Source organism: Trifolium pratense, linkage group LG4 (assembly GCF_020283565.1).
Source record: "Trifolium pratense cultivar HEN17-A07 linkage group LG4, ARS_RC_1.1, whole genome shotgun sequence".
In the NCBI taxonomy this organism is placed as follows: domain Eukaryota; kingdom Viridiplantae; phylum Streptophyta; class Magnoliopsida; order Fabales; family Fabaceae; genus Trifolium; species Trifolium pratense.
The window spans coordinates 17276926-17301661 of NC_060062.1; the positions used below are offsets into that span (position 1 = coordinate 17276926).

General features: G+C 32.9%; 3 protein-coding genes across 3 annotated transcripts; 1 reads left to right on the plus strand and 2 right to left on the minus strand.

Moving 5' to 3' along the window:
- Positions 1-1417: 1417 nt before the first annotated feature.
- Positions 1418-6817, plus strand: LOC123919935. Its single transcript, XM_045971990.1, has 4 exons — positions 1418-1659; positions 1799-2929; positions 4432-5102; positions 5455-6817. Exons 2-4 carry the CDS (start codon positions 1839-1841, stop codon positions 6474-6476), a joined length of 2784 nt encoding a protein of 927 aa, XP_045827946.1. The 5' UTR covers positions 1418-1659; positions 1799-1838; the 3' UTR covers positions 6477-6817.
- Positions 6818-9344: 2527 nt separating this feature from the next.
- On the minus strand, positions 9345-11690 carry LOC123919936. Its single transcript, XM_045971991.1, has 2 exons — positions 11499-11690; positions 9345-9980 (listed from the first exon to the last, which is right to left on the minus strand). The coding sequence occupies exons 1-2, from the start codon at positions 11563-11565 to the stop codon at positions 9712-9714; spliced, it is 336 nt and encodes a 111-aa protein (XP_045827947.1). The 5' UTR covers positions 11566-11690; the 3' UTR covers positions 9345-9711.
- Positions 11691-11937: 247 nt separating this feature from the next.
- Positions 11938-18971, minus strand: LOC123919937 (coatomer subunit delta-2-like). Its single transcript, XM_045971992.1, has 12 exons — positions 18719-18971; positions 18570-18618; positions 17771-17810; positions 16872-17095; positions 16273-16515; positions 15996-16170; positions 15514-15818; positions 14063-14261; positions 13823-13976; positions 12871-12933; positions 12677-12773; positions 11938-12388 (listed from the first exon to the last, which is right to left on the minus strand). Exons 2-12 carry the CDS (start codon positions 18570-18572, stop codon positions 12299-12301), a joined length of 1593 nt encoding a protein of 530 aa, XP_045827948.1. The 5' UTR covers positions 18573-18618; positions 18719-18971; the 3' UTR covers positions 11938-12298.
- Between the last annotated feature and the right edge of the window lie 5765 nt (positions 18972-24736).

Sequence of the window (24736 nt, forward strand, 5' to 3'; positions counted from 1 at the left end):
TGAAGTACGTTAGGCATTTACTCAAGTGCATATGTTCATTGATTCATTCTTCCTAATCTCTCTATCTCTCTAGCTAGCCCAATTTGCAAGTTGCAAATAAAATGGAAAGTGACCAAAATAAGAAGAAAAAATAAATTCAAAACGACTAATTTTTTTTTATTTTTTTTTGTGATTAATGACTTAATGTGTTTGGACAAGAAAATGTTGAGCTATATCTAGGAAATGCTGCGTTACCATTATTCCACCAATATCATATACCTTTTTGATAGTCTAAGCAATCAAGATGAATTTGAGTTCTCTCTTCTATAAGCTAATTAACCATGCAATTAAGCCATGAGATTTCTTGCATCAAATCCGCCATAGTTCGGCAATCAACCATTAAAAAACTGTTTGCTACTAATTTCATTTACGTATCTTCCTTCAAAATTAATCAAGGTCAACCACGTACGCCATATACTATATACTATACTCACATTTTATTTTATACTCAATAATAATTTCAATGAGTTCACACTATACATAATGTTTGTAACAAAAAAAATAACTATATATATTGTTACTTGTAATTTAGGCTTCATTAATTGTGGTACGAGTCATCATATATATGCGCCTATAGTTTTAGGTCTCTCATGTAACCTTATTTTGCTCAACAAGCAAAGGTTTTGATTTGTTTTCTCTCTTTTAATTTATCTTTATTAACCAACCTATATTCATTAATGTACGTATCATCACTTCCATCTTATTCCATCCCATGTTCTATTCTTGTGTTTGCTTGTGCCTTTTGACTTAATTCCCTTAAATCATGATTTCCTTTTCTTATATTATTTTAGAGTTAAATATATTTTTAGACCCTTCAAAATTTCAAGCTCTCGATGAGTTTAGTTCCTAAGAAAGATTTATTCGTTTTTAGTCTCTATTGGTATTTTATATACGAATTATTTTGGGAACTAAAAGTGTCCATTTTTTGTAAAAAGATTTTAAAATAAGAACTATTCTTACAATCTTTTCTTTTTTACAAAAAACTATTCTTACAATTATGAACTAAAGTTACCATTAAAATTTTAGTACACAAATCCTTGCTTAACCGATAGAAATGCCAAAATTGATAGGTCGGATCCCATAATTGGGGTTCGAACCTCGGTCCTCCAATTTTGTGTGTGAGTTTCCAATGGTTTGTCATTTCATCTATTTACCCAAAAAAAAAAGTTACCATGAGAATTTAATAGAGACTGATCTTAAAAGAACGTGGTTTTGTAGGGACTAAAAACATATTTAATGCTTTATATTTTATAATCACAATATAAAAACCAAATTATTGGTTAAGGCTTAGCTTAAAGTTTAGGTAAAAAAAAATGAATTAAGTGCCAAAAACGCAGCATTACCTTTTTCTAAGGCATCAAATTTGGCTTTTAATGGTATCTTTAGGTCCATAGGGAAAATATATGTGAAGGCCACGCGTTTAGGACATGTGACATACATTACAATTTTCGTGCCTACTTTTCCACTTGTATTTCTATATATCTATCTATATATATAAAAAATGGGCACACAAATCGTTACTCTTCAAATTTCAAGATACCATTCTCTCCTTTAGTTTTCTTTATTCATCTTATAGTGCATTCCATTTACAATCACAAAAATCAATAATTGAAAAACTTGGTTAGTTTCCTTTTGCTAATATTATTTTGCAATCATGGTTTTAAATTTGTGGTCTGCAACGGTATCGCGACTGCAATTTCAAACCATGATGATTGTAGAGGCATAATTAACTAACTTTGTCTATGTTTTTTATTTTCAGGTTAAAGCACATTGAATCTTTTAGTACTCGAATTAGTAACATGATTTTTAGTCGAAATTCGACGTCGAGAAGTGGAGATTCCTTGGAAGGAATGTTGAATGACTATGTTGCCGGAAAGACGAAACCGAAACCTCTAAAATCTGGCTCTACAAAATTTGTTGCAGCTTTAACATGTCTTCAATTTTTCTTTGCAATATATGCAACATTTTTATTGTACTACATGGGTCCTTCAATTGATTTAAGAACAAAACCAGATTTCTCAAGAATTGCACAACAATGGAAACAACTTATGATCACACCACACATTGTAGGACATTACCAAGAAGCTTCATCTTCACTCATCCAAGAAACAAATCCATCTCTTGTTTGTGAGAATGAGAAAATAGATTTCTTGCAAAAGAAGTCAAATGATGTTCAAATGATCAAGATAAAAAGAGAGCTTTATGAAGAAGTTTTGAATTTCCAAACCAAAACCATTGGAACTGAAAATCTTCAAGAGCTAATGAAAATGAAATCCAAATGGGATTTAAATGTTCCAAATCCAACAAAACCGAAAATCAATGTTTTGTTAAACCATTTCAAGAGAAAAACACTTTGTGCTCAACTTGATTCTTTACTTCAACAAACACTTCCTTTTCATCAAGTTTGGGTGCTCTCGTTCGGCAGTCCAAACGAGGCCTCACTCAAGAGAATCGTCGAAAGCTATAACGATTCACGAATCAGTTTCATTAGCTCGAGTTACGATTTTAAGTACTATGGAAGGTTTCAAATGGCTTTACAAACAGAAGCTGATTTGGTTTATATAGTTGATGATGATATGATACCTGGAAGAAAAATGTTGGAGATTTTGGCACATGTAGCTGGAACTGAAAAGTATAAGAATTCTGTTTTGGGAAGTATTGGAAGGATATTGCCATTTAGACAGAAAGATTTTACTTTTCCAAGTTATAGGAAATTTAAGTCAAAAGAAGCTGGATTATATTTGCCTGATCCTGCTTATGATATCACTATTGATAAAATTGTGCAGGTTGATTTTCTTTCAAGTTCTTGGTTTTTGTCTGCTGAACTTGTTAAGACACTTTTCATTGAGACACCTTTTACTTTCTCTACTGGTGAAGATCTACACCTCAGGTATAATCATTTTTTCAACTTCTTTGCTTTTACATCATTTTTACTTCTTTTTTATTCAATTTTACCACTGTTTTTTTAACTTTGATTAATTTATACCATATGCCATTTTAATGGATGATGAATGAATTTTGTACGTGTAGTGAGAAAGTGTCAAATAGAAAGAAAAAAAAAATGACATATTATTAAATATTATGCTTTAGAGAGGAAACTAATCACTTTAATTTACTAAAAAGTATAGTGAAAAAATGTTTATCTTATTAAAAATATTATCTGCTTTGGATTTTTTCAACCTCTATTGGTGAAAAAATGCATTAACTTTCACAAACTTGTGATTTTGGCACCTTGACTAAGTCAACGCAAATGTGGCAAGTGACTCGCATGCCACGTCACCATGTCATGCCATGTGGATAATGACTCATGTGTCACGTCAACATATGTGCGTTGATTTGGTCGAAATCAATGGGGGTCATCCTTTTGCAAAATGGGCTAAAGTTAGAGGGTCAAAATCGCGAGTTATTATAAAAGTTTTGGAGCCAAAAATGCTATTTTGTAAGTTAAAAGACCAAAATCACAAGTTTGTAAAAATTAGGCGGCCAAAAGTTCAATTTGCCTTATTTTAAATTTCTTGCATAAGTTATACACATACAATTTTATTTTTTACGCTTAACAAATCATAAACCGTGTAATATAGCAATAATTAAGGTAGTTAAGAATGAGTCAAACATTTCTAATAATTAAACAATCATGATTTACTTGGTGAAAAATTAACAAATTAGCTGTGAAAGTTATTTGAACTTGACCATACAAGTCAAACAATAATTTATTTGAACACCCCACTTAGTTAATGTTTGGTAGTGCTCAACTTAGTTATTGCCATTAGGTTCAGAAACACTTGGAGTGAGCATCTTATATTCTTTTGATATCAGATTTTCAAAGACTTTTTGTATAGTGTCAACTATTGTACATTTTTGTATAGTGTCAACTATTGTTAAAACTAATGTACTTTATTCAACTTGCATATCAAGGAATCTTCTTATCTTATTCCTTATTTTCAATCAAACTCTAGTCCATGAACAATTTCAACTTATCAAACACGGACAACTAATAACACTTACACCTCAACATCAATAACTATGAAGCACGGACAAACTTCAGATTAGGTGTGTCCCAGTGTTAAACCCTGACATGACACCAACACTTACGATTACATTGAATTATGTCATTTTTTCAATATTATTGGTGTCGATGTGTCGGTGTTTGTGTCGTATCCATGACTGTGTCCACGCTCCATAGCTCAATAACAATTTAAGAAAATATAGATGATTGAATACACTTATCAGTGTTGTATTGGTGTAGAATATTGTCACATGTTGTTGGACATCCGACTTAGACCAAAATTTACGTGATACATTTTTAACCGACACACCTTCTATCAGAAGTGTCGGTGGTATATTTCAACAAAATTAAACTTACCCAAAATTTTGATTTTGTTTATATTGCAGCTATCAGCTACAGAAGTATAGAAATGCAGGGTCATTTGTTCTACCAGTAGATCCAAATGACAAAGAAACATGGGGTGATAGTGAACATAGATTAGCATATGTATCAGAAACAACAGTAATTTTCAAAGACATAGTTCAAGTACGCGATGATCAATGGTGGAAAGCACTTTCATCAGGTTACATAACTCAATGGGCAGCAATGTACCCTCAAAAAATTGATGCACTCTTCTATGCTCATACAGTTGATGAAGTAAAAGCACTTTCACCACTTCTTGAAAAATTCAGATCAACAGTTGGTAAAAAAGCATACATTGTTGTTTCTGGTGGTAACTTTTGTCCTTGTGAAAAAGCTGCAGAAGCACTTAAATGGCCTTTGGTTGTTTGCAAAGAAAGAAGGTTTAAGATATTTGATTTGAGTGTAGGTTCAATTTCTGGTGTGTCAAACTCTGAAGCACCAGTTATACAAGCTGTGTATACTAGTTTGAAGGGTTTGATCAAAATTCATAATCCAAGTGTTGTTATTACTGTGGATGATATTGATGTTAATGTGAGAAAGGCTTTGAAAATGGCTTCTGAAACTAATTCAAATGGTACTACTTTGGTTCTTTTGCCAAGAGCTTCTGTGTCTAAAGTTCTTTGGATGGCTGATTTGAGATCAACAGCATTGCCAAGTAAGAAAGTCTTTTTATTTTATTTTTTTACTAAATTGCATTTCTTAAGTCTATATTAGATTATTAATAATGTGATTACCATAACTTTGAATTAGTACTCTTTGAACATGTCTTCTCTAACCCCCTGATGAGTCCCTGGAATCCAACTCAGTTAAACTTATTTATATAAAAAATGCAATAGGGATTTGGATTGCATGTAGTCAAAACTGCACGCAGTCATGCAGTCAGGATAGATATGGTCGTCTGATTAAGATTGGACTATCCAAATTTAATTATGATCTGCCTTGATTGCATGCAATCCGGATCCGTATCTCCACTAAGATGTTAATTTTTGTATGATTTTCTCTTTTAGATTGGAACAAAATGAGGCTATCCATCAACATCATAACTCAAAACAGAGTGAATTCACTATCAAGGCTTCTAAAATCACTGACCAATGCATACTATCTAGGAGATGAAATTCCAATCACATTCAACATGGATAGTAAAGTTGATGAATCAACAATAAAACTAGTAACATCATTTGATTGGCCACATGGACCAAAAACACTAAGAAGAAGAATAATCCAAGGTGGACTAATAAGAGCAGTTAGTGAAAGTTGGTATCCATCATCAGATGATAACTTTGGTTTACTCTTAGAAGATGACATTGAAGTTTCACCTTATTACTATCTATGGATCAAATATGCACTCATGAATTACCATTATGACCCTCAAGTTTCTCTCCCTGAACTCTCTTCAATCTCTCTATACACACCAAGAATAGTTGAAGTTGTTAAAGAAAGACCAAAATGGAATGCAACTGAATTCTTCAAACAAATTCATCCAAACACACCTTATCTTCATCAGTTACCATGTAGTTGGGGAGCAGTGTTTTTCCCTAAACATTGGAGAGAGTTTTATGTCTACATGAACATGAGGTTCACTGAAGATGCTAAGAAAAACCCGGTTCAAATACCGAAATCGAGAACAAATGGTTGGCAAGCTTCATGGAAAAAATTTCTGATTGATATGATGTATCTAAGAGGCTATGTTAGTCTTTATCCAAATTTTCCAAACCAAGCTAGCTTTTCAACTAATCATATGGAACCAGGTGCACATATTAGTGCTAAAGATAATGTGATTAAGCATAATAAAATGGATTTTGAAGTGCCATTATTGAAAGATGATTTTAGAAACTTTTTGCCTGGAATGAAAATGCCTTCAGCTTCAAGATTACCATCTTTGAATCTTTTTAATCAAGCTGTTTCTCTTAAGGGACTTAAATCTGCTGGTGCTAAGTTGGGACAAGATGTTCTTAGATGTGATAATGTTACTGAGATTGTTGCTGTTGATCATCAAACTGGTTTACCACATCACTGCTACAAATTCTGAATTGTTTAGCATTAATCTATTAATTATTTATTCTTTGTGCTCTTCTTTTTTTTTTTTTTAACTTTGTAATTTATTCTCTTTTGAGTTGAAGAATTGTTTCTGTTTTGTTTATAAAAAGCAATTTTGCTGTTGATGGAATAAGTATATATATGAGGTAACTCATATATTTCCAAAAAGGATATTATAAAGTGGCCTTTCCCAAATGCAATTGTAATTAATTGTTGAATGTATCATGCTAATATTTTTTCTGCATAAATTGTGTTCTTTCTCATGATTTGCTGAAACAATCAATGTTATGATTTGACACACAATAATTTCAAAGTTAAATGTGAATGACATAGAAAAATGTGAATTTTGCAATCAAACTAAAATAACTAAGGCCTCACATATATCAATAATTAGAGAATCTGAACCAATGGTAGTGAGAATGGATTGAACATGTACTTGAACATCAGGGTATGTGGTTCGATTTCCACGGAAGGCAAAAACTCATATATGATTGGACTCTTCTTCATCCCATCTTCATCTCTATGCATCAAAGGATTTTTTGACTCATATATGATTGGGGTGCTTGTCTTGATACTAGAAGGTCAACCGCGGGCTATTGTTTCTTTCAGGGCAATTCCTTTGTGAGTTGGAAAAGTAAGAAAGAAACAGTTGTGTCTTGATCTCATCTTCCTCAGAAGCTGAGTATAGAGCTCTTGCTGAAGCCACCTGTGAAGGTCAATGGTTATTTTATCTGCTGAAGGATACCTCATATGATTCACCAATAGTAATCTATTATGACAATCAATCAGCACTACATATTACAGCTAACCCTGTGTTTCATGAACATACCAAACATATCGAGATAGATCGTGGTGCGTGATAAAGTACAAGCAGGAATCCTAGCTACACCTTCTGCCAGTATCAAGTGACAAATTTATATATCGACTAAATCTCGTCATTGAGGACTTTTCTATAGCCTTGAGAGCCAGCTTGGAGTGTGCTCCTCTTGAGGTCTGAGGTTCGATTCTCTCTGGTGCCAATTTGGATGGGCTAATTTAGCTTCTTCAACAAAAAAAAAAGATATCCATTCCAGCTTGAGGGGGATGTTAAGGAACCTTCCATAGATTGAAAAGTTAGTTATGTGTGATACAAGTTAGTTAGATTAGCTGGTTGTAACTAATCAAACAGCTAGTGGTTGGTTAATGTTTAGTTAGAGGTTCACAAGTGTAAGCATCCATGTATATAAGCCTATGTGATAATCTTATATTCCTCAGATTGTGATGAATAAAATTTTCCTCTTGTTGAGCTCACATTGAGCCTTTTTTCTTGTTCTTGCTTATGCATAGTGTTAGCTTTCACAGGCAGCATTAATATTAAGCATGTAATTGAACTGTTACAGTGATGAGAAATGTATAATTTAAATAAAAACAAGAATGTCCTTGAAAGTTTAAATAAAAATTATTTTAGTCGCTAATTGGTTAATATTGGATAATGTGGCATATGTGTGACTGTTCTAAATATACCATGTTCAATTTCTATTGATAAATATATAAAAATACATCCATTAAACAAATCTTCATATATATAATTCAATTTTAGTAGTAAATATTACAAATTTAATATTATATTATTGCAGATTTTGTAGTAAATATTATTGTGAGTTTCTTAATTTTTTTTCTTTTTAAAATGACAAGTAAAAAGGAACGGAGGGAGTATATGTTATTGTTTCATATACTAATTCAAATATTAAAATTAACAACAACACCGGAAACCATTCGAAAATTCTACTTTTAATGTTCCGTGTTTAATCTTATCGAAAAAAATGTTCTGTGTTTATTTCCTTGGGGTAAGGTCTAACCCCCTTATAATTATGTTATTTTTCTTCTTTTTAATAGTAATAATGAGTTATAGGCTAGGAAGCACACTCCTCAGATTAGGCGTGTCCGTGTCGGACACGTGTCGGTGTCCGTGTCTGACACCGACACCGACACTTATGATTACACTAAATTATGTCACGTTTCCAAATTTTTATCGGTGTCGACGTGTCCGTGTCAGTGTCCGTGTCTTGTCCGGTGTCCGTGTCTGTGTTCGTGCTTCATAGGTTATAGGTGGAAGACGGGCAAAGATAGGAGTGCCAATATAGTTGGAATATCTATTTCTACCTTGATATCTAGATGTTCTTAATTTATTAAAAAATATTGATAATTTATATAGATATATTTAATTTTGGAATCAAAATTGGGGAAAAAAAGTAATTTAAGATATTTATATAAAAAAAAAAAGTAATTTTTTGTAATATTTTATGTGATAATATGTAAAATCAGTTTCGAAAATAAATTCATATCTAATATTTTGGGCTGAAATCAGTTTCAAAAAAATCTTGTTAAACCTAGCAAAAATTTTATGTTTTTGGGGTTTAATTGTAACGTGATGTTAATTGTACTTCAATCTGTCCTATTATGTTTCCGAGTTGCATCATTATTATGGTGTTTCAAAATTTTCACCGGATTGTGTTTTGCAGCCGTCATGTGCGCCGAATCGAATGCTCGAGATACCAATTATAACGGGAAAATAGATTTCAGGGACGAACCGATAAAATCAAAGTCTCAAAGAGTATGGATTCCAATGATTTGAATAGAATCCTATATAATTAATAATTTGTGTAATGAGAAATTGAGAGTTTTTGAGAGAAGAAAGTGTTTGTAAAATGTTGTTAAAATGATAAAATAAACTATTAAACTATACTTAATTCTTATCATAGTGGTCCTTAACTCATGAACATTTTTAACCTAATAGATTAGTCTTTTTTGTTAGACTCACTTCACCGCGGCTTAAGTCATAACAAATTAACGATTGATGTTTTCATTGAGAGTTAGGATATGAGTTAAAAAGAGCTATCTATAGATTGGATTAAAGTACACCCGATGAATACTCGTGATGAGTAAAACCGTCAAAGCGGAAAGAACTACAGTTGAATCGATGCAGACACGTGGGACTTAACCACCGACACTTGAAACCCTAGAACTGCTGACTCATACACATGTCAGCATCTTCTGCTTACATGAAATCTGTAAATTTTATTGCCTTTCTATGTTGTTTATTTGATATTTTGAGCATGTAAACATTCCTTGATACATTCTGCAAGGTGAGTCACATATTCTAACTGAACAAAATACATCACTCACTATTATGGCACTAGAAAGTAGAAAACATTACTGTGAAAAAGAACATGTAACATTTCTACTTTCTATGTTAACAAAACAAACATCATGAGAGGATAGAAAAATATTATCATAAGCATTGAGGAATTTTTTAATTTGTCGAGGTTGCAATCCGCAGCACTATGATGACTCGGAGGTTTGTGATTTTTATTTGCAGCACCAGCAGCATAAACTGGTATAACTGCTCCTCCTCCATGTGATTGGCCACCTTGATTGCCTCCTCCATGAGTCCCACCTCCTTCAATCTTACTTCCATATCTTGCCTTATCTTCTAACTTGCTCTTCTGCACAAATTCTGTTCAACAGAACTCTTATTTAAGATATTTACTCATGGACCATGTTTCTTAAACATGCTTAAAGAAAGAAATAAAAAATGCTTATTTAAGGTATTTTGATTGTAAATAAAGCAATAGGTTTCTGTTCAAAAATGTAAAGTGCAGAAGAAACTTATGTGGTTAGTATGCTTATTATAAATGCTAATACTATAACCAAGACATTGAGCTCAAGTGGTTAATGAGCTCCCCTTAGGACGAATCGTTCGATAGAACTTGAGTTCCCCTAGAAACTACTTACCTTGCGGTCAAACTCTGGATTACCGAGGTCCCGTTCCCCTAAGAACCAGAGGGTTAATACCAAAAAGTAATTAAAGGGTTGTTTAATGATATTTGAACTAACCCTACAAAAGCATATTGGTGCTGAAAATGACTACATAATTAGGTATCAGATCCCTACTACCAGTATCTTTTAAAAGCTCATTCTTTGTTCTAACTGATCCACAAGACTACAACAAAGTTCACAAGTCTTGTCATGCAAAGGAATCTTCCTACCTTACAGCATCTGAATATTTTGAGTGGGTGACAAAGAGCTTAAAGGGAAGATAATAATCAATGTACAAATTTAAAGTTCCCACCCTTCATTTTAAATCAAAGGAAGTGTTTTGTTCCTATTGATACCTTAATACAATTTCTTTCACCAATGGTCAATATTAAAGAATCTATAAGCAGTTACCCTTATCCTATTATCCAGAGAATCGCAGTTTGAACCAAAAGTTTTTTCAAAAGAGTTCTCTTATCGTGGTTTGAACCGCAACATCAACTTTTTTACATCTCTGCGTCTGCGACCAGTGACCACAACGCAACTGCAATTGTCAATGATTGCGAAGCAACTGGTACCTCAATTTAAATCGTCACTTCAACTTAACCACCAGAAACTCTTAAACAGAATTAAAAATGCTCGACTTTAAACAAAATCAATACATCTTCGAGATCCCAATCCACGCACCGCCATCATGGTGAACGTTCCAAAGAATTAAAAATGCTTGTCTTGTTTAACAAATCAGAAAACTCTGGCTGATTACCCTTTATTAGTAGTAAATAGTTAATTCTGTTAAAGTTGTCTCATGTGGAATGTGTTTATTCAAAAGGAACTTTAAAAAATCTCCAAAGATATATCAATCAGAATTTGAAAACAATCAGTTTATGCATGTGCAGCCTATATCAAATTATTTTCACTAATTTCTTGCAATCTAGATATCCTACTGTCTTTGTTCTTAATCACAGGTTTACATCAAGATGAAGATGATGGCTAACAGACATGCAGCATGCAACCAATGAATGTGGTGACACAACAATTCAGTTTAAAGTTTAAGAAACCTTTAATTTATGCACATATATAGTTCTCAAGTTATTATTATGCATTAGCAATTCAAAACTTTTAATGACACTTTCTTTGTACATGTGCTTGAAAGAGAAAAGGGAAACCAAAGAAAATAAAATAAAGGAAACGAAGAAGCTAGGAATAGGATATATGGTACCTGAAGAAGCAAGATTGATGAAAACTAGAAGAGATAAAGTAGCTAGTACTCTGAAATCCATTTGCATGTTAGCTAGCTTTTCACTTTGTCTACCACATGTAATACTAAACAAGATGGATTAAGATGTTCAATTTATGGTGTGTAGTAGGCTTAGAAAGGAAAGTTTGGTGTTACCTTTAGCAAAAGATGGCCATATATTAACTAAAAAAGTGTAATGACTAGCTGGTTTGTGAGTGGTCCAAATATACAATATCAAGTTGAAATGTGTCATGTTTTGATGTATACCAATTTGTAACCATATCCTAAATTTCAGTTGTGTTTTGTAGAGAAATGCATTTTTACTTCGTGTATTTTTATTTTTTTTGGGTAGAGAAATGTAGGTTTAAGAGATATAAACTAAATACTGTAAAAAAATAAATAAATAAAAAAAAAAGAGATATAAACTAAACATAAAAACATTATTGTAGCAAAGATTCTCCATTACATACACAACTAGTTTAATACCATGCATTTGATAGTAGATACTCAATTTGCGTTTGACTTGCCTGTCTTCTAATTTATATGATTCAATTCGATACAAGAAAAACAGGGAGATGGGAAATGTATCCTTTCAAATAAGATACTTCCCATAATAGTAAATACAAGTATCATAGTTTGCTCCATGTCTTGAGAAGTAGAACCAAAAGTATAAACTCATGAATAGTAAAATAATGCTGCAACTAGAAGTATTTCCTATTGACGAAAGAGCCACAGATGTAAAGCAAAACTGCCATATAAACTGAAACCCTGAAGGAAATCAATTACACAACTTGGTAGTTTTCTGTTATCAACTGTGTTCTCTGAGCATATTTGGGAGGATTACCACCCTTAAGTGGTATGATACTTGTAACCTGCAAAGAGAAGCAAAAAAAAAAAAAAGGTATTGGTTAAGATACTATTGCATCAACATTCGAGCAATATGCCATATATTATCAATAGCTGCAGATGGCAGACGGTAAAAGTTGAATGAAAAGAACTTTCATTTAGAGAAAACAAAAGACTTCCCAGCCATGCAAACATTTTCAGGTCAATAAATGTCAGTTTCAAATTTTAACCATAGCATTTTGACACATCATTGCAAAGTACACTACATGCACTGCCCCTAATAAATTTGAATGCCAAAAATAACCCGTACAAACCTTCAGGTCACTAAATGTATCAGTTGCCATAAAACGAACTGATATGGGAAAGAATGCTGATGAATCGGCTTGAGGAACAACAAACTCCATTGACCCACTGTCAAATATATTAAGATCAGACAACAAATCCAAAAATACAAAGATAGTGATAGCATAAGTTAACTCTTAAAAAAATCATTACAAATATAGCATACCTGCGATTAGAATTATCAATCAGAAGGACAGACCACTCCAAAATGGAATTCCTAGAGTCATACCTGCAAAGCCAATTTTATAACAGAATTATAGAGTGCGGAAGAATGTTAGGTGAAAAATAAAATGATTCAGAACTATAAATATAAGTAAAAATGACAGACAATTCACTTTGCTTTTGCAAGAACAACAAATTGCTTTTACACTTATATGTTTCATCACTGTATATCTATTCTTTTATCATTCTAAATGTCACAAACATTGTAAATGTTAAGTTAGGTTCTATTACTAACTCAGTATATGGATTGTGCTTATTTATGCATTAATCTATAACTGTACAAATTATATGTACATCAATATTTCAATATACAATGTGAACATTATAAATTGTCCTGTGCGTCGCACGGATTAACACACTAGTATAAGTAAAAATGATAGACAATTCACTTTGCTTTTGCAAGAACAACAAATTGCTTTTACACTTATATGTTTCATCACTGTATATCTATTCTTTTATCATTCTAAATGTCACAAACATTGTAAATGTTAAGTTAGGTTCTATTACTAACTCAGTATATGGATTGTGCTTATTTATGCATTAATCTATAACTGTACAAATTATATGTACATCAATATTTCAATATACAATGTGAACATTATAAATTGTCCTGTGCGTCGCACGGATTAACACACTAGTATAAGTAAAAATGATGAAAGACATCAACTGATGATTTTGGGAGGAGACGAGTGATGTGGGAAAGCAAAATTAGTTCCATCGAACAATCTAATTCATGCAAATGACAAATCTGACCAGATGTTTAAAGCTCCCAAAGATTTACCATTTGTCACAGATTATATTAACCACCAGCTCATATACAACAAACAGACTTCAACCCAAAAATCATGGTTGTCCCTAACAATTGTTCAGAGGAAGAAAGACAGCAAATTACACACCTCCATTCCCCGTCAATCTGACTAACAGATGGTGCTTCACGAAGAGCTGGAAGAGGTACTGAGATCACAACATTCCGCAGATCAAACATTGATGAAGCCTCGTATTCAATGCTGACATAAGTTTCATTTCCAGAAGAAGAGGGCCAACAGTTGACTGCATAAGACATATGTAGCACACTGTAAGTTATAAATACGTGAACACAAAGTAGTAGCCAACATGAATGATAGTTATAAACTCACTTGTCAGTGGCACTATTGACTCGTCAGTGCTTTGCATTCTCCACTTTAAAAGTCCAACACCTGCAGCATCACTGGCTTGACCAGTGGGGAAAGGCCTGTTGGGATCCTTTAGACCTAGTATATATTCATTGGCAAATAACTCTTTATTCATGTTGGGGTGTGTCTTGAAAGAGATGGCGTGATTATCACCAGTTTGGACCTGCAAAAAACAAGGCACAATATACAAGTACCAATACTTAAGTTGTCTTCCGAAGTGATATATGCATACAAAAAGGGTCTTGAAGACGGGAGAGAACATGGGAACTTTAGAATGAAAAATTAAACGAGCAAATTTAGGTAATGTACAAAACAATTGATAAAGTAGCGGAAGAAAACAAATAAAATTGATCGAACAGAAAAATATATCATTTTGTTTATTGAAACTTGTATAGTTGTATTCCATGTACATACAACTCGTCATTTTTTCATCTTCATGGGTGAAAACTAATACCAAATAGGGAACCAAAATGACTGTTTTAGTAAAACCTTAAAATACATCACATATATTGGTACTTGTATTTTAAATCCCCTTATCTTCCTCTTCAATTTCATTTTTTAGGCCTAATTGAACAACCACAACCATATCGACTTTTTTCCTTTACGTCTCTCTTTCAGGATCCTCACCTAGTCCAAGCAGAATAAGGCCTGGTTGTTGCAGCTGTTCTCTCTTTTCAGGCCCATTCTTTTTGTACAAAATATAGGAGAATACTGATAGGGGTGCAGCTAGTCATTTAATTCAGTCAGCATGGTGGGCTCAAGAAGTGGATAGCATATTCTAGAAGGAAGAAGTGGGTGTTAGCAATCCTTTAGGCGCCAATGATGTGGAATTTGTTGGTTTATGGCTGTAACCATTTTCACTGTAAGGGGTAGAGTGAGAGAATAGAATCCTATCTTGTATTTTGGCTAAAGTTAGTTACGAGGAGCCCAACGCTGTGGCTGGCAGGAAAGGATACTTCCTTCTCTGTAAATTCCCTCTTACTTCTACATTAATAAACAGCCATTTTTACTATTCCATTTTTCTGTGTTATTGTAATTTCATTTCTGAGGACTGGTCCCTAACAAATACACAACTATTTGACCCAACAGTTATGCTACTATAAGAGAAGTGTCATAGACTAACTTGTAATAGTTCATAGTCTATTAAGTATTGTCAAGTTGCTAGGTTCATCCAACATATTAATACGAACTAAACTTCACTTGAGCCATGAGAAGAGTGTATATACTCTATAGACAACATCTAAGCCGGGGGAAAATAGTTTGTTTGGCATGAACTTTATTCCCAAATGATGATGCAATTATATGAAACAGCTATAATTCTGAATGTCAATAACTAATTATTGAAAATAAATTCCTGGTTATACAAATCAGCTGTCACAGGCCACAAAGCTTGAGAGATAGTGAATATGCAATACCTGAACTTGAATATGTGCATCTTCTTGGTTAAGAATTTGGAGAGACAATTGTCCTTGAACATCAAAATTACTAACTCCACCATCTCGTTTCAGTGTGACGTTTAATTTTTCTTCAACCGATAAAGTCACAGGATCGGTAAGTGGTGGGGCAGCTGTCCGAGACTGGCCAAGTTTTGGCTGAACATCTTCAAGAATGACCTCACCTTCTGCTTTCAATGATTCCAAGAACTGATTTGTCTTTTGAGATTTACCCAGCTTCATACCAAGACCCTTTGACGGAGCAGTGGCAGATGCAGTTGGACGACCTAATGAAAAGAATAAGAGAATACATAAATGACAAGATTACTTTATATTCAGAAACATGTTAATTTGGGCATAGAATAAACCACAGCCTGCATACTGCATGCTTCATTGCCATTCTAAGTCGTTCTATTTAATTTAAAAGAACTCAAGAAGAATTGTGAGAATCTATGAGAACCAACCTTTAGGCTTGACAGAAAAGGAGTCAGCATCAGTATTCAATCCAAAACCAGAGCCGCTTCCAAAACCAGTTCCAGTGCTACTTATGCTCAAATCACTGAAGCTATTTTCAATTCTTCCAGATCCCATTGACGTCAACGGACCAAAGCCTCCTTTATCACCTCTATTCTTTTCAATCTGAACAATAAATGTATTAATTTAAATTAAATTATGAGCAATAATGACTTAAAAGTTAAAACATTAAAAAAAAGTAATAAACAGTAGTCCCTCCGATCATACCTTGCTCTTATCAATCTCACTTGCTTTCCGCTTCATAAGATCCTTAGTTTCATTGACCTTGCTCTGCATAACAAGCTTGTGCAGCTTCTCTTCCTGACTTTCCATCTCACAGTATTGCTTAACTAGTGAAACGGTAACATTTTCCTTGTGCCCAAGAGAGATTACTTCATCAAACACAAAAATCAGCTCAAAGGCATTCTTGCAAATACCCTCTTCATCAAGGGAATAAGAGTGTTCAGGGACCTGACAATATTAAGCAATGAACAGAATATAAGAAAGCATTTTGACAAAAGTTTAGTTCAAGGGCTTTAAAACTGATTCAAAAAGGGAAAACATCTCCAACTAAAAACCATTTCATCAATCCTAAACCTTCCTATAAAATTCAATGTACTAAACACCACATTTAAATGAAGAAGTGGAACTTATGCATCCAATAATTGTACCATCAAAACCCCATGAAAACACCAATATGAAAGAAAATTGAGAAGACAGGGCACAAAATTCTAGATTCGGGCCAGCAAGTTAACCACAAAACAAACAGTGCTCCTAACAAGATGAAAAGACCAATCAATTTAAAATATGGAATGGAGATAGAATACAAGTTTGGAGAGAAGCCTCAAAGTATCCAAATCTTCCAGTATGTTGCTCTGTTTGTTTGTTACAAGAAGCAGATACAGAGCTTCTATTGGCTGGTAAACATAGCGCACGTTCTCAGTCTCAATATAAGTGTGCTGTTTCCCAGTGCCTATCAACTTGGGAAATGCTGCTAGGAGTCCTTCAATTCTTATTCGAGACATATCCACAAACTGTCTAGAAACTAGCACTGTAAACAAAAAGCAAAATGATTACTGGCATAAGGGTATAGGTGTTGATCCATAATTATTTAGGCACCATCAAATAAAACATCAATTCAAGACTAAGCTGTTTATAAACTGAAATGTTTTTCTGAAATAATTTCTTAATAAAATGTAATATTAAGAATCAGACACAAAAAAGATGGAATTATTGAAATAGGAAATGGATTTCATAACCCAATGGTCTATGTTGCTGACATAAAGTCATGAGCAGATAGTATACACAAATAAAAGTATTATAGCAAAAGATACAAATTATGTTTCCTGTGGAACTGCCCCATCTGGAACTAATTTCTTATATATTTCCCAAAACCCATTAGCTTGTGTTTCATAACAGTGAGGGCGGGGGGTCAGCAAAGATTGCAGCTATATAGAAGGGGAAGATAAATACATCACTTTTTTGTTATCGTGAAGGCGACTGCTATAGCTTCAAAATTCAATATAAATAATGATGAGTACATGTCTAGCCTAAAGTTAACTATAATTAAAATTGCATCTCGAGAGCAATATATTTAATATGTTTCTCTCCCCTTTAGTAAAATTGCTGTTTAATGAAGTACAATACAATGACTACAAGCTAGGCACAAACTATCTGTCGTAGTTATTCTAAAATTAAAGGTAAAACATCAATTCAAGGAACTCACCTTTGCCAGACTTGCCGACAACGGATGCAGCAAGAACAACCTGTAAAAGTAAACAAAAACAATTCAAGTAGAAAAAACTAATGGTACAGAGAGAAAATCAGGATAAGAAACTTTTACTTTTATCGAGTTTACTAAAATCAATGAGCTTATGGCCTTCATAAACACCCTGCCCCACCCTCACCAAACTGGCAAGCAAATGCTCATACAATCAACTTCAGCACAATTTTGGACGAAATCAAACACTAAGTGCATGTTTGGTTCCACAGTGAAAAAAATTGATTTTGAAAGTTGAATGTAAAGTGATTTATGTTTGGATACATTTATGTAACAGTGAGTTGAACAATAATTTCAGTGTAAAAATCATGTTTAGACTCAAAAACTACAAATCCTAGCAATAAGTTAAAATCAATTCTAGAGATAGAATCAATTCTACTAGAGAGCAACCAAACATGTCAAAATCAATTTCAATCATCTGGAGTCTCCAAACGTGAAAACTAACATAGGCTAAAGTTACATAACTAAATTCAATGTAAAAGAAAATCAAACATTAGCAGCACAAACTTGCAATGTAAGATAAAAATTATCGAGAACGATTTAAATTCAGACGATCTTAATTTGTTTCCAGATCACGGATTAAAACTGTATACATTGATTGATTGATATAACAAAATTGGAATAACTAACTAACAAATCAACTACACGCTCTCGAGTACCAAAATGATTGAATTAACATGAATACAAGACATGAATTGAATCTGCAAAAAAAGGTTAAGCAATGCAGAAGACGAGGAAGAGTTACCATATTTTTAGGTTTGATAATTGTTGTTCTAGTATTGATTGAATTGAATCTGCAAAAAATGAAATCGCATTGTTAAGATGCAATGTAGTGATTGAATTGCTGAGTAGCAGAGAGAGAGAGAGAGAGAGAGAGAGAGAGAGAGAGGTTACCAGAGCAGGATCTGTGATTTGGTAGTGCGGATCTGATGAGAATCGCAGAGGAGTGAAAATAATAAGGATACGGACACAATCGGAGAGAGGTTATAGCGTCACCGAGAAGAGAAGAAGGACCCGAATCGGAGGTTATATCAGGTACGGTGGCTTATGTGGGTTCCATTAGCTTGCGTGGTCATCCAATGAAGAAACATTGTTTTTCCACATCACTCTAAAAAAATTCACACTGTGTTGATTTTATTAGGAAAATGCTATGGAAAATGATTACTAGTGCGAACTCAAATTATGCGAATACCGACGAATGATGTGTCATAGTATTTTTATACTTTTTGACTGTATTTTTATCCTGTTGACCGTATTAGTGGTTTTCAAAAGTCGCTTTTTTATGTTAAAGTTAAAAAAATCCAGCTTCTTCTTCATATCTCGAGAGAGCACGCACGTAGTAGAAAAATCAATGGTGGTCGGTGGAGTGGAGACTGGAGAGGGATACCCATTTTTCCTTCTTCGTTTTTATGGTGGGTCTCTCCTACTTCTTTGTGTTATGCTTCATTTATTTATTTTCGTTGGGGTGTCATATGTTTTGATTCACCTCTTATTTTATTCTTATGGCAGTTTCAAAATTTTCCCTTCTTTGTTTATTTCGTTTATTTACTTTTGTTTGAGATTTGAGATTATCACAAGAGAAAATCTTAGTCTCAGGAATGGTGGATGGTTCAATAAGTTTAAGATTCATTAAAAATAAAGAGGCAAGTAAAACTGTAAAAGTACCCTTGGTCGGTTTTTATGAATAAATAAATAAACAAATAAAAAGGAGAAAAGAAACCACGCACGTGCTATATTATTACTGAACTGTTTGCACCGTTCTTCGAATTTCGCATATGTGTGATTCGCACCATATAGCATAACTCAAATGCTATTGCTAACCCTTCGCTTACTAGTTAAGAATAATTTAAACAAAATTACACTAGAGGTCCTTTATCTTATTTATTTGTAACATTTTAGTTCTTTATTTTTTATTTGTAACATATGAGTCCTTTATCTTGTATATTTGTAACACTTTAGTCATTTTTCTTATTTTTTATTAAAAAAATACTATGTGGCAAGTCACATCATATAATTTTATTTTTAAAACATTTTTATTGAAAATAAAAAAAAAATCCAGAAAAATGAAGAACATCATCATTTTCTTTGAATTTTCATCATCTTCATTGAATAAAAAAATGTCTACCTAAATATGAAGAACCTATGTTATGTTCACCTCAATCTTATTCTACAAACAAAATCAAAACTCACAAATCCTCAACCCTTAACATGAAGCAAAAAGTGTTTATTGAGAGTAATTTTTTCATGGTTTTTAGTGAGAAACAGAGAAACATCATCATCATGATTTTTTATCCCATCAAATCTTCATCCTTCAAAATTTCCCCAGATTGAGAGCCAATAACATAAGGGAAGCATTGAATCACTTTAGTTCCAACAATCGCATAATCCCATGGAAAAATATTACTCTCAATAAACCTTTTTTGTCTCATGTTTAGGGTTTATTGAGAATTTGAGGGTTTTGATTTTTGTGTTTAGAAGAAAATTGATGTGAACATAACATAGATTCATCATATTTTGAGCTATATTTGAGTAGGAAAACTTTTTATTCAATGAAGATGATGAAGATTCAAGGAAAAGGATGAAGATGATGATGATGTTCTTCATTTTTCTAAATTTTTTTATTTTCAATAAATTTATATGTTTTAAACAATAAAATTATATGATGTGGCTTGCCACATCGGTATTTTTTTAATAAAAAAATGAGAAAAATGAATTAGAAGCTAATCTGAATTTATCACTCTCTTTATTAAAAAAGGGACCCATTAAGGGAATTGTTGGAAAGATAAAAAATTTGAAGGGGTTCAATGGAACCAATATTAGAGGCAATAGAACTTAGAAGCTAATCTTGCCAGAAAAAAGAAAAATAGAACTTAGAACTGTGAATTTGGTAGTGACAATCCAGTAAAATCATATGGGTTGTGGCGTTGTGCTTGTTTTTACGGTGGAACAAGAAATATATATCTTGCTATGGTGGAATTGAAAATTGGTGTGGGTGGAGAGAGTGAGAGAGTAATTGTCTATGGATGGACTATGATAATATTTGTGTACATTACTTGATCAATGGTTTAAATTAATAAGTCCAAGATGGACCAATTCATGTTTTGGTCCACCCTAAACGTATCCTCGTTTCAGTCCTTCAAACTCAAAAATGCTAATTTTTGTCCCTAATGACATATATGGCTCAATATAATCATGACACATAGCACCACTATTAAATATGTAAATTGATTTTGGAATTGTTAGTTTTTTGGTCTTAGGAAATTCTAAGTCCAAATTTGTGTTGTAGTGGGTCCAATTTCTAAAAGTATATTTTAGAGAGATCGATCTATGGAACACTCTAGAAGATAAGGATAAGTTAAGATTTTTATAGAATAGTAGAGAAAATTCTATAGTGGTTTATAGTCATTGGATTAAGTTTGTGGTGACAAAATCCTAGTCATTAATTTAGGAATGTCACTAGTATAAATAGAGGTGGTGAACTAGAGTAGCTATCAAGCCAAAAAAATTGTAAACACACAATAATACAAGAAGCCTTCCATTTCCCAAAAGTTTCTTATCCTCGCACAAATACTTAAATACTTTCTCCACCAACCCAAAACTTTCCTTCCAACAAAGTGGTACGGAGCTTGAAGATCCTCCTAAGGATGATGAGTAGCGGTGTTCCTTTCCAAGTCCCGATGCTCACAAAGAGCAACTACGACAATTAGAGTCTAAGAATGGTGACTCTCTTTGGCGCACACAACGTGTGGGAGGTAGTCGAGAAATGCCTTGTCAACCCGGAGAATGAAAACACTCTATCTCAAAAGGCTGGTTTGAGAGACTCAAGGAAGAGAGACAAAAAGGCTCTCTGTCTAATCTATCAAAGATTAGGTGAAGACACGTTTATGATGGTCTTGGGAGCAAAGACTCCCAAAGAAGAATGGGAGAAACTTCGAACCTCTTACAAGGGAGTCGATCAAGTGAAAGAAGGTGAACTTATCTCTGGTTATTTCTCAAGAGTTTTAATGGTTACTAATAACCTTAAAAAGAAACTGACGGAAGTATGATGATGAAAGAATCATGGAGAAAATTCTTAGATCGGTAGATCCAAAGTTTGACCATATTGTCACTATCATCGACAACACAAAGGATTTGGAGGCCATGACAATGGAGTAACTTCTTGTGTCGTTGCAAGCTTATGAAGAAAAGAAAAACAAGAAGGAAGATACAACCAAAGAGTCGACATCGACTATGACGAGGTATTCGCTCTAGTTGCTCGATTAGAAACAACTAGACTAATCATTTTATTGGCAACTCAAAACAAGTGGAAGATACATCAAATTGATGTCAATTCAGCCTTCTCAAATGAGGTCCTTAACGAAGAAGTCTACATTGAGCAACCACAAGGCTACGAAGTCAAAGGAGAAGAAAAAAAGGTCTTAAAGCTAAAGAAGTCACTCTACGGGTTGAAACAAGCTCAAAGAGCTTGGAATGCTCGAATTGAAAAGTATTTTCAGGAGAAGAACTTCATCAAGTGTCCATATGAGCATGCACCCTATATCAAAGTGCAAGGTGGAGATATTTTGATTGTGGACTTGTATGCCTTCATCTTCACGTGAAACAATCCTACCATTTTTGAAGAGTTCGAGATGAGCGACATTGGATTCATGTCTTACTACCTCAGCATTGAAGTGAAACAAGAAGATCATGGAATACTAATAACTCAAGAAGGTTATGCTAAGGAGATACGCAAGAAGTTCAAGATGGATGACGCAAACCCAGTCAACACGCCAACGGAATGTGGAATCAAGTTGTCAAAGTACGAAGAAGGAGAAAAAATGGATCCATCACTCTTTAAGAGCTTGGTTGGAAGCTTGCGATATGTAAATTGATTTTGGGTTTGTTAGTTTTTGGGCCTTAGGAAATTTTAAGTCCAAATTTATGTTGTAGTAGGTCCAACTTCTTGAAGCATATTTCAGAGAGATCCATGGAGCTCTCTAGAAAATAAGGATAAGTTAAGATTTTTGTATAATTGTAGAGAAAATTCTAGAAAGTGGTTTATAGCCATTAGATTAAGTTTGTGGTGGCAAAATCGTAGTCATTGATTTAGCAATGCCGCTAGTATAACTAAAGGTGATTTACTTGAGTTTGTATCAAACCAAAAATTATAAACACTCAATAATACATGAAGCCAAATGAAAAATTACATGTACTAAAACAAAAAATCGCTATAATTGCAGGGACTTTGTTAGAAAATTGAAAAAAAAATAGGAAATCTGTGAATTTTTTAGAAAAATGACTATCCTCGCAAACAACATTCATTTTCGAAGAAATAAGTCTTCGGAATGCATATGATATGAATGCTATAGATAAAGTTTTTACGCATGCAAAATGAGACATGTTTTTGAGAAAACATTTTCTTATAATTCGTTTGAAATTGACTATTACAACTAAAGTTATGACGCATGAAAAAGTTGAAAGAGAATAAAAAAATAAATTTTAGTTTTAAAAAGTAATAGAGAATAGTTGAACTTGAAAGTAATAGAGAAGAGAAGTGAAAAAGAAAAAAAAAATTGGTTACAAGTTAAAAAGAGAAAATAATAATAATAATAATAATAATAATAATAAGGTAAAGATAGAGAATATAATTAGAAAAAAATAATACAAAGAATAATTAATTTGTTCAAAAAAAAAATTACTTTACTTTTTTAAGTTTTTTGTCAGCATATTAATTTGCTTCTAAAAAATTATTTGTGATAAATTCAGAAATTGTTTTTTGACTAAAATTCAGCACTACTTTGTAATTTAATTACTTTTCAAAATAAAATAAAATAATTCTAATTAATTACAATTCTTAAATATTGTAAAGACAAAATAAATATTTAGGGTAGTTTCGTCTTTATGACATTTGATGTTTTCGTTGTTATTACTACTTTCTTACAAGTTTTCAGAGTGTATGAAGTAGAAGAAACAACAAATCGGCAATACCGTGCGTCTTTTCGATCACTCTTCTTCTTTTTCTTCTTCAATCCCCAAAGAACCCAAATCTGAACCCTACCTTCTTCTTCTTCTTCTTCTTCTTCTTCTTCTTCTTCCTCTCGCGTCGATCCTGTAAGTTCCTCTCATTTCCTTCATCTTCCACAAAATCTCAATTCCTTCAATCTTCCATCGCTTTTTTTTTTTTTCTTCATGTCAATCCACAATTTTCATATATTCAATTCTAACAAAAAATTTATCACCACATTAACGTTCCATTCGAATCACTATCATTTTTCTTCGTTAAATTTTAGCTTTAATGTAGATCCAGAATGCAATAGTATCACGTGAAGAATTCAGTTACGTTTTGGTTTTTGTTTTTAGTGAATTTTATTTTATTTTATTTTATTTTTTCGATTAAAATTCACCTCAATTAGTTTTCAATGTTTTGGAATGGTTTCATGCATTCACATAATAAGCATGCATTCGTGATTAACTTTGTTTATACGTTACTTTACTTAGTTACTCTTTTGGGTTTTGATTTCAAGGGTGACATGTTTTCTTCATGGTTTGCATAAGGAGTGCTTAAATATTTTTTCTTGGATTGGAAGATCCTAATATCGTAATTGGTTTGATTGGAATAATGCAACGGAGGTATGAATAGTTATTGTTTGTAGCTTAATATAATAAGAAGAGTTGTATTATTTTGACATCAAATTTCAACATCAATTTAGATGATTAATACGATTGAAATACTCACTCCGTCCCAAAATATAAGCAAATATGAGTCAAAGAAACTTGATGTATTTGGTTAAAGATTTGGACCAAATACATTCACTTTTGTTTACTAACTTATGATTATATTTTGGGACGAACGGAGTATGTGGTTAGTTACATTCTGTGGATGGTTAATGAAAATATGAAAATATCGCAATTCATTAATCATCAACTGAATAC

Excerpts from the sequence above, each read along its gene's own strand:
- LOC123919936 (XM_045971991.1), bottom strand. The coding sequence starts at position 11,565 with ATGCAAATGGATTTCAGAGTACTAGCTACTTTATCTCTTCTAGTTTTC. Across the intron at positions 9,981-11,498 it reads CATCAATCTTGCTTCTTCAG|AATTTGTGCAGAAGAGCAAG; the intron begins GTACCATATATC and ends TCTGTTGAACAG.
- LOC123919935 (XM_045971990.1), top strand. The coding sequence starts at position 1,839 with ATGATTTTTAGTCGAAATTCGACGTCGAGAAGTGGAGATTCCTTGGAA. Across the intron at positions 2,930-4,431 it reads GGTGAAGATCTACACCTCAG|CTATCAGCTACAGAAGTATA; the intron begins GTATAATCATTT and ends TTTATATTGCAG. Across the intron at positions 5,103-5,454 it reads GAGATCAACAGCATTGCCAA|ATTGGAACAAAATGAGGCTA; the intron begins GTAAGAAAGTCT and ends TTTCTCTTTTAG.
- LOC123919937 (XM_045971992.1), bottom strand. Across the intron at positions 12,934-13,822 it reads CAGATTGACGGGGAATGGAG|GTATGACTCTAGGAATTCCA; the intron begins GTGTGTAATTTG and ends TTGGCTTTGCAG. Across the intron at positions 12,774-12,870 it reads ATTGATAATTCTAATCGCAG|TGGGTCAATGGAGTTTGTTG; the intron begins GTATGCTATATT and ends TATATTTGACAG.